Consider the following 20,274-nt stretch of genomic DNA (forward strand, 5'->3'; position numbering starts at 1 on the left):
AATAGTTATCAAAGTCTTCTCAACTACTTTTGAATTTCTTGTTTATTGGGATGGTTTTAGTTGAAGAACAACAAAAAAGAACAATAACAACTGGAGGGAAAATGGCTAGAGGAATCTGTGCATATATCTGGGTTGCCATTCCTGTCAGTCCTATATGCTTCTGCGAGAGATAACTAGGAGCGTATAAACAAACAGCACAACAAAAATCTAAGCAGTTATCTTTAGACTCATATATCGCCTTCCAGTCAGTGAAATCAGCGCCTACTGTATTCTGGGAAGTTGGTAAACATTATTAGATCCATTTTTAAAAGATGGATATATTGATGCTCCCAGATTTTGCCATTCATAACTCCCTTTGAGCTACAGTAGCTAAAGAATACTTATACTTCCTGATGAGTTACAGGAGTGAGATGGAAGCAGGCACAGAATGCATTACAACTGGCATTGTTAAGCTACAACGATGTCGCACAGCTCGGTCTTGTCTTGGATATCTTGTGTCGTCTTTCCACCACTACAGAGCACTAAGAAAAAGGGACGTGATCACTTAAATATCTTTAAGAATAACCTCTGAAAAAGAAGGATTTCTTGTGGTGGGGAGAGGGTGCCTGTTCCACAAGTTTCAAAAGGAAGTAATTTCTAGGTCCTTTACTGAAGTAGAGGATAGCATGACATTTTCCTGTATTAAGTGAGGTTTTGTGGTGGCTTCTTTTATACTGTGACTGAGCAATGCTTTTTATTCATCTCCTGCACGCAGAAGTGTTGCAACAGATTGGTATAATCAAGCAAACTCATTCTGGTTGTAAAGCAGAAACTGAAAGCATTAATAAGACAAGTACCTAGATTAAGGCAGTCAAGGGCTACAGAAATTTAGATGTCAGCCAACAACACGAGGTACTTATTTGTTCTGGCATTCAAGAATCATATGAACGGTTACTACTGCAGCTGCCAGATCTCCTCCTTATGCTACAATGTGATTCATGAATAAGTGCAAGTCAACCCAAGCTCTCAGACTTCCAGCTCCAGACTCTCAGGCTTTGATTTAGCAGAAGGTGCTTGTACTGTTCCAGACTTCAAAAAATATCAGTGATTCCAAGTCAGTTTATCTGAATGCTCATTTAAGTTCTTTGTTGTACCACTTGGCTTCAATGACACACATTGTAGAACTCAGACTATAAAGCTGCCAACTTATTACAGTGTGTGGTTTGTGCAGTTGTTCAATACAACAGATCATTTCTGCATTTTTTAAAGAAAGAGCAGACCGTATTCTGCTAACCTTACTCAGGTGAAGTAGTAATTCATTACACACATAGTCACACTAATATCAGCAAGGCATTGCAGACTGTAATGTGCCACTTGGTGAATGATATTTCCAGCTGGGTAGCTGTTAACTGTAGGCAACTTGATTTCTAATATACCCTCTCAACTAAGAACTGTGTTTGAAATAATATAAATATTACATCTGTAGGGAATTTAGCTTTGATCTTCTTCCACAAATAAAAAAGTAAACCAATGTGTTAAGAGAACATGTAAGTTATGCTTGAACTGTGTAGAGCTGTTTCCCACGTTGCTCCGGGAACCCAGTATTACTACAAAATAATGTATGTTTCCCCTTTTTATACAGCTGGGATGATATTTATGTGATTGCTACTTTGAAAGACAAAAAGGAAAGCATTTATCTTTGCAAACATCCAATCTGTATGTTTATAGTCAGATTTCAAACTCTGCAAGATATATCAAAGCAGATTCTGGTTTTTAATATTCTTATTATAATTTTCCTCAACAGTTTGGGTCAAGTGACAGCAAAATAATGGAAGAGAAGTCTCTCCTCAGCATCCAAAGAATCTCTTCCAAAACGTGATTATTTCATTCCAGAGAAATTTGAGAGAAGATGGAATCACATTACCTGCTATCCACAACTAGCCTTGTTCTGTCCCCCAGATACTCTTAGGTAATTTTTAACAGATGGTACTTCTGGGAACAATTTTGCAATGGCCAACCGCAGCTCATTTCTACCACTGCAGCATTACTCCAGGAAGCGCCGCTTTTAAATGGACTACTGAAACTGGAGGAAACTTGCCAAAGCCACCAAAAGAGCCTTCCGTCAGATAGCGTCATGAAAGAACAGGTAATATGACTTACAGGCCTATTCTGCCAGCAACACAGAATTTGATGAAGAGCTTTATAACTGAAGACAAGAAAGACTGATTCATTCAGTGGATAAAATGCACGTTCTGTCATTTGTATGCAGGGCCAACTCTAGGGGTAACCGAAGTGTTGCATGGTACTAATGACGGACTACACGCTGTGCTTTAGATACCATAAAAGCAGAGGCAGTAAGATAATTTACCAAATAGCTTTCTGACAGTCTTACCTGGGTACAGCTGCTTTGTGGGGGCACTCAGCTGTGCCGTTTTTGAAACTCTGTAGGCGACATCCGATCCTTTTGAATCCCTTCTGTTTGTGCAAAATCCTGCTGTTCTTGATACTCCTTCTGGTGAATTGTGAAATTCTAATGCTTTTAGCACATCAACAGGTTCAGCTGACAAAGGGGGAAAAAAAAAAAACACAACAAAAAGAATTACTCATCTTGCATCTCTACAGAATGCAGCCTCTCAAATGGATATCCATGTCATTGCAAAAGCGTATGTGTAATCATAGCAGTTGCTACATGCAGTGTTGATTTACTGCAGATTACTCCTACACCAGAATATTATTTTAACATGATTATTAATTTTTTAAATGTATAAGAGTCCATCCCATCCCATGTAATTGCTATGATCAGATTTTCAAACTACTTGCCTATGCACTGAAAATCACTGTTTCCCAAACAGAGAGAATCTTGGCCGTCGAAACTGACAACACATTCTTTTAATAAGCCATTTCTAAGAAGCAGAACTGACTGTAGATGTCTGCACAGAAGTTTCAGAAGCATTCAGCGACCAATAATCTACTGTCAAAAACTTGTCTGTTGCCAACATTAAAATATATTCTGATTACGTACGACTGTTTTCTCAGACACAAAGTGATAAGGAAGAAGCTAACCTTGTTTCTCATCCAGTTAGAGAAAGAAAAATGTACCTGCTTTGCCTGCAAGGAGTGAATGGACTAACACACAGTCCTTCATTATTTCCAAGTCAAATTCAGGTGGACTTGCTTTGTACTTTAGAGCCCAAGCACAGTCAGGCTGCATTTATGCTCAGTGTCCACAATTTAAAGTTGAAATCCAGAGCTGCTACTGCACTGATAGAAAATTATATTAAAGTATATGTATATATATATGTATATAAAGCCAACAACAAAGCTTTCATCTATAAAAGTTCACCACAGCAAAAGGGCCAAGTACTGTATGGACAAGCACTTCAAGGGGGGCAGCGAGAGAACAGTTTGCCTACTGCATATCTTCTCCCTTAGGAAAAATTAAGTTGTTCATTCTCATACTCCCTGCAGATCATGGCTTCACTAATTTATTTTTTGAGTGGAAACAGAATTCCAACAGACCATTTTTACACTGGGACTATTCTGCACTTTCTATGTTGGCAAACTCATAACCACTTTATCTGAAAAGACAAGTTTGACACGGCTTTCACTGTTAAAGCTGAGAACTGTGTTTGGTAAATCTGACCCTTCTTCACGTCTTTGAACCGCACTGCGGCATTAACTCTAGCTAATTTATTCGCTGTTATTTTTCTTTTTGTGCATCAACAAATACCAGCTTAAGGCCCAGAATTCACTGTGTGTGAACTCAACTATTTCAACAGCTATTTGCAAACAACAAGTGGAAGAGTGTAAAAACATAGGCAAAGTGATATTCTAATTAGAGTCACTGATGGGAACATATTTACCTTCTTTTCTTACTATTTGTACAGTTCTAGGCAGTGTTACTATTTCTTTTTTGCCGCTGTAGTATCCCCAAAGTCACTTTAGTATATCCACTATCAATAACAGATGTGAACAAAGTTAAGTAGCACATCACATTCCCTCTCCTGGCATTGCCAAATATGAAGAACTCAACTTTGTGGTGAAACCTGTCTTTGAAAGAACATACTTTTGCTGTTATTAAAACCAAAATCTGAGGTTTTCTCAATCAGCCTAGAACACACATAGCCCCCATCTTAAAGTATATTCACAAAAAAATGCCTGTGAGCATCTTTAAATTTTTTTCAGATCATGTTAACCAGTATAAACCCAATAGCCAACGCTTGCTGCAAGCTAATGCGTTTTGAATGCTACACGCCTGAATTTACTTAAATTCTACATATCCTACAGATTCAAGAAGTTATACTTAAATGTTCTCAAAAGAAATGTTTATATAGCGTGCAAATTCTGAAACATTAGTCCTACCCCCCTGTTAAGTACTGACTAAATAATTTCAGTGGATATAATGTATTTTCTATAGGTATTCCACACAATTCTAGTTACTACCGTACTGAAAGAACTGCCACACTTTTTTTCTTGTAACCGATGGCTATTTTTGCAGTACCTATAATAATTTGAACCAGTGAAGTTATGTAGAACCAGTCACTGGAAATATTAGCAAAAATTCCAAGTTGCTGTATAAGTCAACCACTGCTACATTCCTTTTTTTCCCTGCTCTTTTCTATAATTTGTACCAGATTCTTCATTATTTTTTAAAATAATGGCTGTTCTTGGCCTGGCTGACTGGGAGAGTATTCATCCATAAACGAGATTATTCATTACTCCCTGCTAGTTCTGCTGCTAAAAAACTTCCAGGCAAGAAACAGAATAATAATAGAAGAGAACAATCTTCAAACCACAAATTCCAAATAATTAGAACAAACATTTTGTTAATAGTTCATAGATGACATTTATTTCCACAAACTGTGATTCACAAAATGTAAATCGTAAAAAACAATAGTCAGTTTACAAGGATTTCTAGAAATATAACTTGCCACAGAAATGACAAGTTATATGGAGTAAGTTATGCAAAAAAGGGTAATTAGTCTACCTGCAACGATAACGTGGCTGGCTTACTAAAAACGTACAGATCACAAGTAACAGAAAGAGCTTCCCTAATTTATATAAAAGAATTCAGATAGCCACTTTGACCAATCATTAAAAAGTTCTTTAGAAGTTTCCACACAAGCCAGGTGGGAATGTATAAGATTTAACATGTGGCAGGAATGTATAAGATTTAATATGCTGCTTTACAAAAGTTTGCTTTTCATAGAAACCTACATATAATTCAGTCTATGAAATAAACAGACTGAGCCTCTTGGTCATAAATGTTTTTGTAACATTCCTGTGTCATCATTTCACCTGGGCTCGAGTCTCATCGAACGCCCAGATTAGAATCATAGAATCATTCAGGTTGGAAAAGACCTCTAGGATCATCAAGTCCAACCCCCAGCCCTCCTAAACCATGTCCCAAAGTGCCACGTCTACACATCTTTTAAACCCCCCCAGGGCTGGTGACTCCCCCACCTCTCTGGGCAGCCTGTGCTCTCATCTCCAACCTAAACCTGCCCTGACGCAGCTTGAGGCCGTTCCCTCTCGTCCTGTCACTGGTGACTTGGGAGCAGAGACCAGCCCCCCCTCACTCCAGCCCCTCTCAGGCAGCTGCAGAGAGCGAGAAGGGCTCCCCTCAGCCCCCTCTTCTCCAGGCTAAACCCCCCCAGCCCCCTCAGCCGCCCCCCAGCACACTTGTGCTCCAGACCCTGCCCCAGCCCCGCTGCCCTTCTCTGGACACGCTCCAGCCCCTCAGGGCCCTTCTTGTCCCGAGGGGCCCAAACCTGAGCCCAGCATTCGAGGTGGGGCCTCCCCAGGGCCGAGCACAGGGGCCCCATCCCTGCCCTGCTCCTGCTGGCCACACCAGTGCTGACACAAGCCCGGGGGCTGGTGGCCTCCTTGGCCACCTCGGCACTGCTGGCTATTGCTCAGACAGATGCAACCAATCCTATATCTCAGCTGGGAGGTAGCAGGCCTGGAAGTCTCCTCACTGCTGTTACTGCCAACCCCCAGCTGAAAGCAGGGCTCACTCTAACGCACGCCTCCCCTGTGCTTTTCCTGTGCCATGCACAGGGCTACCCTGCGTTGGGCTTTCTGCAGAAACACCATATTCTTGCTAGTGGAAACTTTATTTTGGTGAATATCAGGATTTTTTATATTTTCTGGAACCACGGCAACCTAGGTGGAGCAAGCGTTCAGCAGCCCTGACCAGGCTGCCATGACATCCGTCTCAAAATCCTCGATGAGCTCACTGTGCCTGTTCAGATGATCTGCCCAATGCCGCTGCAGAAAGCGCTAGGCACAGTTGCTCTCGGTATGCCACAGAGCACACACACGTAGGACTCCAGTCAAAAATAAACAGCTCTTGAAAACCAGCAGCGCTTTGATCCTAACTGGCTAGAAGTAACCTGTCTGAAGTATAAAGGACGACGGGAAGTCCTCGCACAGCCAACCCTGGCCTGCTTAGAAGACCAGGGTACAGTGTCACTGTACCCTGGGAGCTTCAGCTCTTCCTGAAAACTGCCTCTTCCCGAGCATTCTGCTCCCACACAATTTCTGGGAATGGTAAGAAATCGCCAGAAACAGCACCTGTGCTAAGGCCATGCAGTTTGCCTCTTTGCATCGTCCACAGATTAAGATTACAGCTTTTGCTTATACGGGGCAACATTCATGTAACCCATATATTGGCAGATCTAGGCTGTCTCACAAGCACTTCCTTACAGGGCTTAAGGCAGCTTGCCTAAATGGTTTTTCCTTCTAGCCTAATTTCCTTGGATAGTTTTCTCATAAGAAAAGTAAAGAAAACTGCAAATTAATGATATACGATGTAATGATTTTGCATCCTTCCAATTTGGTGCTAAGACTTAATATGGCAAGGAAATAACCAACAAATAAGCATTATGCAAACAGCTCTCTTCACCAGTTCTTGGGGTGCAGTGAATTCCCCTTACGAAACTTAGACACCAGCTTTGAAAACCCAGCTGTTGGCCATGGCAAATTTGACAAAATACCAGATCCAGCCCCTGAAAGCGCGTCTCTTCATGCAGATGTTTACGGCCACACTGCCCTGCTGCTTGAAGGCCACCTCCTGCAGGCAAGCCGGGCAAAGCCACAAGATAACCCTTTGAAAAGCAGCCCATGTTCATCAGGGCAAGCCTGCATTTTTCAGGCTAAGCTCTCCTGAGTTTCAGACCACAATTAAAAAGCAAGTTTCCACCGTGCTACTTTTCCACTGATAGAGAACCAACTGCAGGGGATCATTTTTCTTCACTAAATATTATAGTGCAAAGTTCCACAGCACGTGTCCTTGATTCAAAAGTTCAGGGAGACGTGCAGCTTTCATGGCCACAAACAGGGTACACAGTAGCAGCCAGAAGTGTTTAGAAGTGCTGCGATTTCTGGAATGGCAAAGGAGGATCCTTCCAAAAATCCCTTTGTAGAAGGCAGAATTGTGAGAGATGGGAACCTTAACGTCCTAGTATCTTCCAAGATACCAAACTGTTAATCATTCAGCTCCAGCCTAAGCCCCTGGTTTTCAAAACTAAAGAAGCTAAGGCCCCCACCCCCAAAAAAAATAATGGTGTAATATCTGAAGACCTGAAATAACTTGTAACTTGCAATATTTAAAATTGTAGAGCCAAACTCTGGTCTTCATTACTGTGGTATGACTGAAGTACATCCATTCACTCAGTGAGTGTTCCATATTTATAGCGGTATGGATAAGGGCATTTGGTCCAGAGCATTTCATATTAAACATAACTCCAAAGTAATATTTAATCTTCCTTTGCTTTACCTTTAGCTTTCTTCCATAGGAACTAAGTAGGAACCTGGGGGGGGAAGAGATTGACAGAAATATAAAATCTTTTAAGCTGCTTGAAATGGTACTAAGACTTGTGTAGAAGGATGTTAACTATAAAGAAGAAAATAAAAAGAAATTCTGTCAGCATATCCCTGCTGGAAGTTAAAAGGATTCAATGGAGTTAAGGAGCCGTAAACTGGATGCTAGATCACACTTTTACACTGCCAGGTCAGGACACAGTACCAGGAGTGAATTATGTGAGGGAAACTTCATGTGTTTTCTGTTTGTTCAGAGAGAAAGAAAATGCATATGAGCATTGAGTTCCAATTTTGGTTAGCATTTTTAAGGCCAGACTTCTTTAGATATACAGTGATACATTTATTTTAAAGGCTATGACAATGCGTTCTGTTCAATGAATTAATAACATCTTTTTAACATATAATGCAATTATAGATTGAAAAGAACCCCTGTAAAAATCTGGAGTACATTTTGGTCATATATTTAGTTGAAAAAAATCATAGCTTTAATTTCATTCCACAATCTCTAAACTGAAATCAAACCTGTGATATATCATTCCTGATATTGGTACTACGCATATGGATCCAATTCTGATGCCTTTATCTTGCATTATACCTGACACTGCCTTTGTTCAATGTGATTTCTTCTGAAGTTAAGTAGAAGCTAGTGAAAACAGCAGATTCATTTCTGGTATATTATAATGTCATAAATATAAACAGCACTTATTATACAAGATCAGAGGACTTGCTTCCTTCACTTTAACTTCCCAACAGACCTGAGCTGGAGTCTATCATGTAACATGGCTCTCCCTTTGTCTTGGCAGAAGCTGCCCATGGGGGAGGCTCCCAGGTCCACAACAATACAGGTTATGGCATCAGAGCAACGAGGGACTGGGAATCTGCACAACAATGCAGCAACTGAAGTCCTTTGGACACACGGTCTGTGCCAGTGACTTATTCAGTACGTGCCATCAAGCCTCCTTGTCTGAAGGATGACCTCAGTTTTTGGTATAAATGCTTAGCATTTCCACATCTCTCTATGGGAATGCTTCTTGTAGGTGACCACATAACCCTCAGTGAAAGGACAGACATTACAAGACAGGGACAAGTGGTATCAGACGGAAGAAAATTTGCATTGGAATGGTCAGGTCTGGTTCACAACATCTGGATTTATTTAAATGCAGATGATAATTAAATGAATGGTGTTTAATCATATATTCTTAGTTTATAAAAGATGTATCCTGTCTGTACCTGAAGTCATGGCAAACTCAATATCCTAGTGATAGGAAAGAAAATGTCTTGCTTGTGCTTCCGCAGCCACCATTGAAGTTCTGCACTGGGACAAAGCCCACCTGACCCTGCAAGGGCAAACCATACAGAGCACAAAACGGGTGGATCAACAGTGCTTCTAATGGCAGCAACGTCACCTTTGGAATTACGCCTGCAGCGATCACTTTGGATAGAAGGGTAAAATCTGTACGTATCAGCTTTCTAGCTACAATCATGTTGTAAGGTTAATTATCTTCATTTTAATGATGGCATTTATGAAATTTTTTTATTTGCAACAGATGATACTTTTTTTACAATGCTCTGGCTACTGCCCAACTGCAGCGGTGATCCACACCCAAAGCAAGCTCCCCATATAGGCTTACTCAAATCACATCGGTTTATTCAACGCAATCTAGCGAGTGGCATCAATGGAAACGCTAGGTATGTAAATGTGAGGCCATTGCCACACACAGAAAATAGAGCTGTACTGTTTTATGTAAGTAGAATTTCTGTCCCATATCATTCCAGGCAGCCAATGTGTATGTATCAATAAATTTACATTTAGGCACACAGAACATTTGAGCTCCTGATTTTTAGCACGCATATCAGCTTCCGCTGACAGACCCTTACTAGTAATTTAAGTCTGCTGCTGTCACAAATCAATTGACAAATTCTGTGTCGGATTCATTTCATCGATAGCCAACAACCTGGACACCCTACTACTAGAATTTTTCTCCTCTGCAAATAAAAAGGTTTTCTACATACTTGCGAGCGCTTCCTCAGAAATTCTTTTTACCTATATAGGCTTACTGGTTTTCAGATGGGTTTCTGACCATCCTTTCCTATATAACGCTGTATCGAGAAGCAGTTTATGGGTCAAGTCCATGAGTGGCTGCAATTCCCCGCTACTGTGGATCTCACTCAGTGTTTCACGTCTTTCTTAGCTCTTAATAGATCAAACGCCTAGAGTGATTCCATCACAGATGCATGCAGTGGTCCTCACTAGACTTGGAATACGTGCAGATTGAAAACATATTATTCATTGAATAGAGTGTTCTTCTGAGTGAATTTGATTATTCCTTAAGAGATAACCAAGAAAGCCGGAACAGACAGCTGTCCTTGTTATCCAGAAGGTGCCATCCTGGAGTTTTCTTCTAGTCTACGCACAACATGCTGTGAGCCACCCAGAAGCTGCAGTGAGAAACAAATATAGCCCTGAACCTTTTTAGATAGGCTCTACCAGACTTGGCACCTGTTCTCTTTCTGCGAGCTGTATAGCACAGCATATTTAGCGGCAGTTAAAGGTGCTGGTCAGTAAGGACCAAACACTTCAAGAGAGACTCTTATTGAAGATAGGGCACACAGAGGAAAAAAAATCATCTGCGTTTTCAGAAGGAAGGACTTTGCTGCCAGGCCTCAAAGTGAAACTCGCCACCACAGCCACTTTCCTGTCAGTCCTGGAAACTTCTGGCTACAAAATTCATTCCCATAAGAAATTTTTCAGGTGATGACTCAGACTAAAGTATTTTTCATTCTGTTCAATTGCCTAATAAAGCATAGAAGATGAAATCCTATTATATTCAGATTTTTGGTCTTGTAACTCCTGAGTCTCAGTCTCTTCATTTTATGTGAGAGCCAAGGCATAATGATCCTTCCCTGTTTAAAGGCTATGCTCACCTACGTGATTTACAAGATGCTCCCAGACTGCATGCTGGGGGACATGCTTTAAATGCGAATAACAACAAAACTCAAAGGGAAAAAAAGATCCAGTACTCTTTTCTTTACAGCTATACCTTAGCAAACTGAGCATCCAACTCTTTGTTATACTGTTCATAACTTCAGTAACTGTGGCTTTTCCTTTTCCAGATACAATAAACATTTTTATAATAGACAGCATTATATATTTTTCAGATTTAATAAAGATAACTCCTTGAGCTATCATACTTTGTCAGCAATGCCCTTCTTTTGATTACTGTGAAGGTGAAAATTTATCAGTGATGACTCCACAAACAGCCTGTAAGAGTTACTGTCAATAACTCATAACTGGTGAGATACAGCCCTGGAGTAGCAGAGAGCTTAATTTGCCCCAGTAAGAAGAATTATCTGAGAAATTTAGAAAGACTAATGTTTCTAAATTACTATTATTTTACATCATATTTTTCCATGGAAATGTTTCATTCTGCCAGTAATCTGTTCCAATGGAACCACCGCAAAACTAAAACTTAAGAGTGTTGAAACATTGATCTACAATTCTAGATGGACTGGTTTTTTAAAGCTTAGTCCAGTTTTAGTTCACTGTGACAGATCATTTAAACAGTAGAAGTCATTATAACCTGGGAGGCTAAAATATGCGTCTTTGGTGGGTACTGATGAAGGGACTCCTTATATCTGTGGACAGGACTTTCAAAATAGGCTACCTATGGTTAGGTTTCTGTGTATATATTTAGGAACATAAATAGAAGGTACTGGCTGCTCCACAGCTTTTTTGAAACTATGCTACCTGTTGGAGGCATAATAGCCTACAGTTATGTAGTTTATTTACTTTTCTTAAAATTTTGAATCTTCACAACAATAAGTGCTCATTCTAAGGACTCTGTCTATTCTACAGGTAGGTGAAGATAAAAACTACCATGACGAAGGTTTCTGATGCTCCTTAGATGGTCCAAGGCTTAATGAATGTAAGAGCTGAAAATACTCTGATGAACAAGAAGGACTCATATGAAGAGGTAACTAGTCTTCAGGTTGTGCTGTTGACTTCTCAGAACAGCGCAGTCAGGCCAGAAAAAGGGAGACTTTTGTTCTTAAAACAGTCTTAAATACAGATTGTGTCAAAGTTCTTCTGCACAGGTTTATTTTAACTACCACTTGTCAAGCTGTTTCAGCAGTCCTCCTACTGTGAAACCTGATAACTTCTCCCCTCCTTGCATTCCTTCTCCCAGATGATTAGTCCAGTTTCCGATTCTATCAACCATTAGCAAGCGGTTTAGTTTACCAGCTAGACCTAAGTTTGCTAGAGCAGGAAGAGTAATAAATGCTGTCACCTTGCCAAATTATCAAGACAGAAGTCTTTACTAGCAGTGTTAGGATCTGGATTTGCTAAACTGTTAGTTTGTTGGCCTTTAGGATAAAGCACAAGACCCATCTATTACCAGAAATCTGTGCTATTTCTAATGTGGTAGCAATATTTTTGTTCTTCTTTTTACCCTTATACACTTTTACTTATGGTGGGTAGGTATGATGGATATCTCTTTGAAATGGAAATACATATAATTATTATTATCTGTACTTATTAATTTACTGTGTTCTTAATCTGTTAAGAATTAACTCAGGAGTAAACACCCAAGAGCAGAAATTCAAAAGCATGTTGTGCCTCAAATGCTTCCCTGAGCTTCCCAGTCCTCAGAAAGGATGCTGTTACCTGCTCACTGCAGGCTCTAGGCTCTGCACGCCACGCAAGGCTTCCCTGCAGCCCTGCCCCAGGTGTGCAAGCACCAGACACCCTTCCATCCTTAGCATTGCCTACTGCCTAGCTCCGGGCAGCTCTGCGCCTCCTGAGGGTCTTCTGGGGCCGGCAGGCTGAGTGTCGCACACCTCCTGACTCTGCTGAGAGCCCAGACATGTAACAGAAGGCTGTCCTGGGAGCAAGCATCAAAAGCATCGGCTCTGCAGTGTCCTTTGTGAAGGTTCCAATACTTTTCATGATGCTAACCAAAGGACTTTACAGAACTGGATAATATGAACTCCCTGTTTTGTGGGCTGCAATACTGAGTTACTGAGCATCTTCCACGTACAAAAATGAAGCTGATTAAGCTGCCTAAAGTAATTAGATAGTGCTCCTGAAAAATCAAGCTGCTTTTTTTTCCCCTTGGTACCTAAATATAAATTTATGACATTAACTAACATATATTGCCCACATATATATTTCTGGACACATACTTCAAGGTTGTTTTACCTGTTAAAAATTTTCCTATGTGTTAGCTTTTAGATGAAATATGTAACTGGGATCTTGGCGGGTGACATTTTTAGAAGAAGGTGTTATTGCAGTGCCTTCACATTTAGTGATCACAAGAACTAGAGACTATCCAGATGCGTACAGGAATGCTTTAAATGGCCTATGATTGACTACTTCACCAACAGAGGGCTTGTGTGAAACTGCTCAGAACTGGCTACTTCTCTTTCCACACCAGTTATTTGGAAACTTTTCAGTGACTTCCTATGCTGCAAAAGCTACTAAATATATAATAGTCCTTCAAAGGCAGTAAAGACAGTCTATGCATACATGGGGTGCATTTTTAATACTCACCAACCACTAACTATATCTCTTTTTGAAGACCAATCTCTAACACTCATAAAGTAAAAAAAGAAAAACAAACACCAAAACCCCACTTAAATCCCATACTGAAACCAGTGGAAAACTTGCCTATACACACCTACGCGCTCAGATCTTTAATAAGTTTGCAGGCTTATTTATTTACTGGAAGCATTCAGCAAAAAAAGAAGAATAGTTCTTTCTGGTTTTTGTTACATTGCACAATTCTGGAGCGTAACCTAGATTCCAAGACTGACATTTCATATGTGCTTTATATATTTTGCTGCAAAACATGGATTTTTTATTACTTAAACCCTCCTTTTAGACTAGATCGATTGTACTTTAATCGCTTCATCAGCAACATGGGCTACAATCAAGCACTAAAGACCTGATCCTGATTCCATAAAACATTCCACTTGTCACCCACAGAGGACTGAGCTAGTTCATCACCTGGTGCAGACCCAGATCGATCCGTCAGTTTATAATATTTTACCATCTGTCTCGATACTCCTGTGGAGATACTCCTGTTCCGCACCACAGCAGGTTATATCAGAACTGCAGTCCAAGTCTCTAACTAGGTTGAGGCCTCTGCTAGACTCAAAAAGATCATTTTGTAGAGACTGTACTTCCAACTGTGAAAATCAGCAAAACAAGTATTAAATTCTTGGAGTATCCTGTTTCTATCACCATACCAAAAAAAGACACAATCTAAAAATGGTCACCGCTACAGGAAGAGACAAGGTGTTCCCTCAGAAATTAAACATGAGGGAAGCGGACCCCACTTAAAAGCTTTGTCTATCAAGGTATTGATTCAGAAATAATCCCAACAGACTTCAAAAATGTCTTCTAACAAATGGAAGTTTTCAAATGTGGAACATTTGTACATTTTTCGGCTTTAAGCTTAGAATAAAAGCAAAACACAGCTAAGGACAAGATTTACAAATGATGCCATCTAAAGTAACCCAATTAATTTGATAGAAAAACTACTAAATTATTTTTTTAAAAATCATACTACTTTCACCATACTTCCCCTGATGTCAAAGGGATTATCTCCCTTTTGTGAGCAATGCAACGAAATCAGACCCAATTCTGTATCCTGCTGATATTAGCAGGCATTCCACTTAAGTAGACAGCAAGGTTATAAAAAACAATAAAATTCAAGTTTTTACAAACTATGAATGCTTGTTTGTTAAACTATCAGATTTCTATGTTAATTTGAGTAAATACACAGGTAAGGGACAGAGTAGGTAAAACTTAGGCTGCAGTAATACATGCATGATACAGTAATACAACATGACCATAATTTGACTCATAACTCAGTTAATTTGCATTATAGACAAAGCTTAGCTGTCAGTGGCATTATTCATGGCAGGATCGGGATCTTCATGCTTTTAATCACATTTTATAATACATCTTCCAACTTGCTTTGCAGCAAACACTTCGCTTCCATAATATCAGCTCTGCCAAATAACATTTACTTCACATACTGTATGCATTAACACTCTGACATACAGTGAAATCCCAGACCTAGAATTTACAAAGGTTTTTACAACCCCTTATGTGTGATAATGTGCTAAAAGGAATTTAAGTTCTGCCAGATTCTACTACTATTGTAATAACAGGGTCAGCAATTAATCCTTACATTTACAGTCTGTAAACTCGGTGTTTAATACCGAGTAGTACAGTTATAAGCCTTTGCAACAGGCATGTGTGTTCACCTAATTCCTTTTAAGCCACTGCTCTCTATTGTGTCCATCCAGAGGGCAAATCTTTATCACTGCATGAGACTTCACATTCTTAGGACATCAGAGATTTCTCCCAATCTCTGCTTAATTTATTCCCCCCTATTATCAACAAATACGAACAACGATAAATTAACCAATGCTGGGAAGATTTCTTCTGAAAAGAAGCAGAGAGCTCTACAGAGAAATGAAAAGCAGCTTCTTAATCTTGCTGGCAGATGGAAACCCTACTGTTCACCACTGTTCAAAACAAATCCGGGAGAGACATAATTGCTCCAGTGTGTTTTAGGTATAACTTCACTTCAGCAGTAACGTCACGGCTCTTTTATCATGCTGCAACCTTGCAAGAATTAAGGGCCCTGTTTGGAGGAGACCAAATACCTTTGGGCAGGACAATTGTAAAACTGAGTATGACAATGCCTTTCCTACATTTTACAGCTGCTACAGACACCAATTTTACCAATAATGTTTTTCTTCCCCCCCCACCCCCTTTTGTAGTAGTCAGAAAACACCACAGCACCAGGAAAAGTTTTATATCAAAGGTTGTTTTTTCTAGTGACATTCCAGTAATAGGTGCTAGGCACAGAGACCATTTCAAGCCAAAACCACTGAATATTTGTGGGTATTCTGTATGTACTTTATATATAGTTACATTCATTAAGATATACAGAAAACTGAAGTTGAGAATGCTCTTTTCTGCAGAGCTAGTAAAAAGACAGTTTCCTGCAGGCTGGGATCCTTGTGAAGTCTCATTCTAAATTAAACACAAAGATTCACGCTCTAGAGAATCTACAACACATACCAGTCATTTTTCTGTGTCAGATGTCTGCTGCTGAAGTCAAAATAATTACTTTACCTTGGAAACAATTTAAAAGAAATCTGAATTATATAACAAACCAGACACATACACGCAGGTGTCTCTTGCACTGTAGTGGGAAGACTGGACCGTTTCACCTGCTGATCCCTGGGACTCAGAAAAACTTCAGCTAGGACCAACTAGCTGTGACTAGTGAAATCACCCTCTGATTTAATCACTTTTGCTCACTTTGTGAATACTTGCCTGAGAAACCCCTGTACATCCTCCATTTCTGAAGGTTAATGGCATTTTGTTACACTAAAATTAACACACAAGACTATTTCACTGGAAAATAAAGGAACTATGAAAACGTTTATATTCTTTTTCAATTTTAAAAGCGAATCGATCGGATCAAATCAACAGTGCTTTACATCACTAACAGTTGTAGGAAGAGACTCATACTTTTTGGTTCAAAACACCTTTTTGTACAGGTTGAGACTAGCCAGATACAACAAACAGTTTTCATTCAAGAACAGATCCACAGCTTCCCAGAGTAACTCACTAAGCAATTAGAGATCAGTGTTCAGTGTGCATCCACAAAGAAAACCTTCCTTTCGCCATTGCTAGCGGGCCCAGTTCTGCATTCCTGCTGCACCTAGAACTCCTGCTAGTTCCCAAGCCTGTGTGGGAGAAGCACAAGGAACCTTTGTATTTCCTAAGATGACTGTAAAAAGTATCTATTCTGTATTAGAAACAAATCTGCTTGTCACTTACACAGAAGGTCCAAAGTATATTTTCCATGTACAGCTTCACAGCCTCATTTTCAGTAAGGATTCTTAAATCTTTCTGCACTTAGATTATGAGCTAGATTTCTATTTGCTTGAAAAAAAAAAATCACCTTATAAATAATAAAAAGACTGATTTTTCATTTCTTGCCCATGAAATTTAAATCAGCATCACAATAGTGCATTGATGCCAGGCCCTTACAAAAAATTTATAGCGTTGAAGCCATGCCATTTCGACTAAATGAGTTTATTCATTCCAAACACATTACCAACAGATCCAGTATTAAAGGTGAGGAAGGAGAAAGGAAATCAAAGGATGTCTTTTAAAATACTGAATTTTGTTTACTTTAGCCAAGTCATAAAGCAAAAATATTTTCTAAAAAGAGCTGCTTAAGGGCTGGTGGGCACCGAGCTGACCAAACATGAGTCACTGCCTTTCCCATTCAGTTGCTTTGTGCTTCTGAAACTTTTTCTGTCTCCAGATGAAATAACTGGAGAGCCCCATCAGATCTTTACCCCCCTCCCCCTTTCGTGGTAGAATGAAAGACACCTCATACTTCTCCTTTTTTTTGTGTTAAATAAAGAAACTTGAAAAAAAAAGTCAAGAATTTTAGGAATCTTTTGAGGTTTCTCTACATGGAATGGATTTGGATGCTGTGGTCTTAAAAAGAAGTCACTGCTATATGATTAACACTTTATATGAACATACCATGTAATGTTCTTTACATAGGGGTAGTTTTTGAAATGATGCCTGAAGACTATAGTATTTAATTTGACAGCTTTATAAGGGCAAGGATTCATATTTTACCCAGAATTTTCATTTAGTCACATTGTTTACCTGCTGTAGTACGCTATTTTTATTTTGTTCCTCAGTATCTCCCCTCCCCTACCTTCAGATATGAATCATTATGTCCTACTTTATCTTGTAGCTACTTTAAATAAGATTAGAATGCATAAAAGACGATTCAGAAACATCTCCCTTGTACTCCATTAGGGAAATTAGGTCAAATTCTACTCCCTCTGTAGTCAATGGAAAAACTCTTACTGACTTCAATAGCCCCGAACACACAGCTCCCTGTAGTTTCTAAGCAAACAGCATGCTGCATTTCAGAAAAGTTCAAGAACCAAGTTCTTTTCAGAACAAGTCTACAAAGACGGGAAGCCTGTAGTTTTATGTTTCTGAGATGTCTTTTACACAGAAACCTAGAGGAGAAGAGTTTTAATACGGCATTTTAATAGAGCTACCAAAAACAATGCTGCTAAGTGTATTTCAGTAAGTACCAGGTAACTTCTGTTGATTTTTCCTGGGCTGCTTGAGTTTAGATTTTAACTTTTTGCTCGCATCCAACCCATTATGTAAAGATAATCACATAGCAGGACTGGTGTAGAGTCAGTTCTACTGGAAGGGTCACGTGAAAAGCAGCATCAGAAAGCTATCCTAGCTTTGCGGACAGTGTCACTTCTTGAGAAAATTCAGTTTTGCCATAGCCCTGACGAGCAGCACCCCCAAAGCTCTGCAGGCTCCGGCGCCTTGGGTGCAGCTCCTGGGGAGCCAGGGGGGCAGCGGAGGGGTGACACCTGCCCCTCCTCGCCAGGGGAGCTGAAGCCCCGCCAAGGCGGCACCCAGGGATGAGGGGCCCAAAGGCACACCCATCCCCTGGCTTTGCTCCCCCCGGGGCTCCTGTTCCTTCCGGACATGGTCATTCAGACCAAGAAATACCTCACCGAAATCATAAATGCATAAAAGTTAAACCTTTCTTTTCAGAGAGTTAAACCCCTCATCCTGCATGGATGTCAGACCCACAGGGAAATACAAACCTCAGTCCCAACCAGACCGGCCCCCAGATGCGCCGGAGGGAGGGAGGGAGGGATGGAAGGGGAGGGATGGATGGAAGGAGAGGGAGGGAGGCAGCGTCCTCACCCGCGGCAGGAGAGGGGAGCGCTGCCGCCAGCGGGGTCAGCCGCTGCAGCCCCGCCGTGGTCCGAGCTCACCTCCGAGGGCCGGAGCGCCCCGTCCCAGGCGGGAGGGCCGGGGCTGAGCCGTGCGACGGCGAAGTGCGGGGACGGGAGCAGCGGGGTGGTAGCGCGGGGCTGCCCCTGCTCCCGCCGCAAGCGGGACCCCACCGGGTCCGCGGACACCTAAGGGACCACTCGGCCCCCCCAGGGAGGCTGCAAGGGGGTGGAGGCTGGGGACGGCGCCCCGGCGCCGACACCGCCCGTGCGGAGCCCAGCGACCGCCCGGCCGAGCCCCCCGCCCCCAGCCCCACCTGCGGGGCGCCGCCGCCGGGAGCTGCTCTCCTCAGCGGCCGGCAAAGGGGCCCTTCAAGTACATTCCCTCCTCCCCTCGCCTCCTGGAAAACTTTTTGCCCACTGAAACCCTTTGAAAAAGGGAAAAAAGAAAAGCGGAGAGTGGAGAAAATCCGAGCGGTGAGCCTCCCCCCGCCGCTCTCCCCTTCCTCGCCCGAGGAGGAGGAGGAGGCGGCAGATACTTGTCGCTCCGTTGCGGCCCCAACTCGGTGAACTTCAGCAAAGTAACGACCCCGTAAGTTCAACACGGCGCGGAATCGCGCGCACTCCGCAAAGCTTGACTTCAGCGCTGGAAGAGCAGAGCTCCCTCCGCTCCCCACGTCCCCCTCAGCCCTTCCCGGCCCGCCCGCGCATCCCCGGCGCCGCGCTCAAACACAGCCGCCGCGGAGCGCCGCACCGGGGAGGGGGTCCCCTGCCCGCCCTGCCGGGGCCTGCCCGGCCCCCCGGAGACGCTCGGACCGGCTCCACCCGGGCGGCGGCCCCAGCCGTGCCCCGCGGCGGGGTGGGGGGCGGCAGAGGGGCGGCTGGGCCCCCCGGCTCCCCTCCGCTTCCTTACCTCCTCTGACCTCGGCAGCCCGGAGGAGGAGAGCGAGGGTGACGAGCAGGGTGACGGCCGAGTCCCAGGGCCACCTTCTCGTTTTCCACCTTGAGGACCATCTCTGCACCTCCATGCTGGGCACCCCCAAGCGCGAATTCAACCCGGGCGCCTTCAGTTCGCACCGGCTCCGTCCTTCCCGCTATATTCCCAGAGATGACTTCGCCTATAGAGCCATAAGCGGGGCTTGCTCGCTCTCGCCCCCCTCGCTCGCTCAGGCCCCTCCGGCCCGCCCTCCCGCTGCCCTGCCTTCAGACTGAAGGGAGGCGAGGGGCTTTAACCGAGGCGCGGGGAGCGCCGCATGCCCCTAAAGGCTCCATCCCCTCAGAGGGCTGGGCGGGCGGCCGCGGGGCCGGCCCTGCGGCCCGACTGACAGCCCCGCCGCCGGGCGGAGGCCAATGGCGCGGCTCCGCCGGCCGCCCACAGCACCGCCCTCCGTCCCGCTGCCGCCGCCGCCGCCGCTGCCGCCGCACCGGCCGCTCATCCACCGCCACCGCGGGGCACCGGGACGGCGGGGAGCGGCGGGGCGGGAGGGCGGCGGGGGAGGCCGCCGCGCTATCCCATCCCCATCCCCTGCCCGCCGGCGCTGCCCGCCGGCCTCCCGCCCGCCGCCCCAAGCATGCGCAGTGCCGGCCGCGGCGCGAGGGGTCGCCGGGGCGAGCGGGAAGCCGGGGAATGAGGGAGGGGGC

The 20,274-nt window shown here is 43.0% G+C and overlaps 1 protein-coding gene across 4 annotated transcripts in view; it reads right to left on the minus strand.

Moving 5' to 3' along the window:
• COL11A1 (collagen type XI alpha 1 chain) overlaps nucleotides 1-20,186 on the minus strand; it is a 163,924-nt gene extending 143,738 nt beyond the window's left edge. For all 4 annotated transcript variants that reach the window (XM_075098258.1, XM_075098259.1, XM_075098260.1 and 1 more), the window contains exons 1-2: nucleotides 19,547-20,186; nucleotides 2,372-2,539 (exon numbers count right to left, since the gene is read on the minus strand). In XM_075098258.1, coding sequence (XP_074954359.1) covers nucleotides 2,372-2,539; nucleotides 19,547-19,661 — 283 coding nt within the window. In that variant the 5' untranslated portion in view covers nucleotides 19,662-20,186. The remainder of the gene's footprint in view (nucleotides 1-2,371; nucleotides 2,540-19,546) is intronic.
• Between the last annotated feature and the right edge of the window lie 88 nt (nucleotides 20,187-20,274).

This window comes from Phalacrocorax aristotelis, chromosome 6 (genome assembly GCF_949628215.1).
Source record: "Phalacrocorax aristotelis chromosome 6, bGulAri2.1, whole genome shotgun sequence".
Lineage (NCBI taxonomy): Eukaryota > Metazoa > Chordata > Aves > Suliformes > Phalacrocoracidae > Phalacrocorax > Phalacrocorax aristotelis.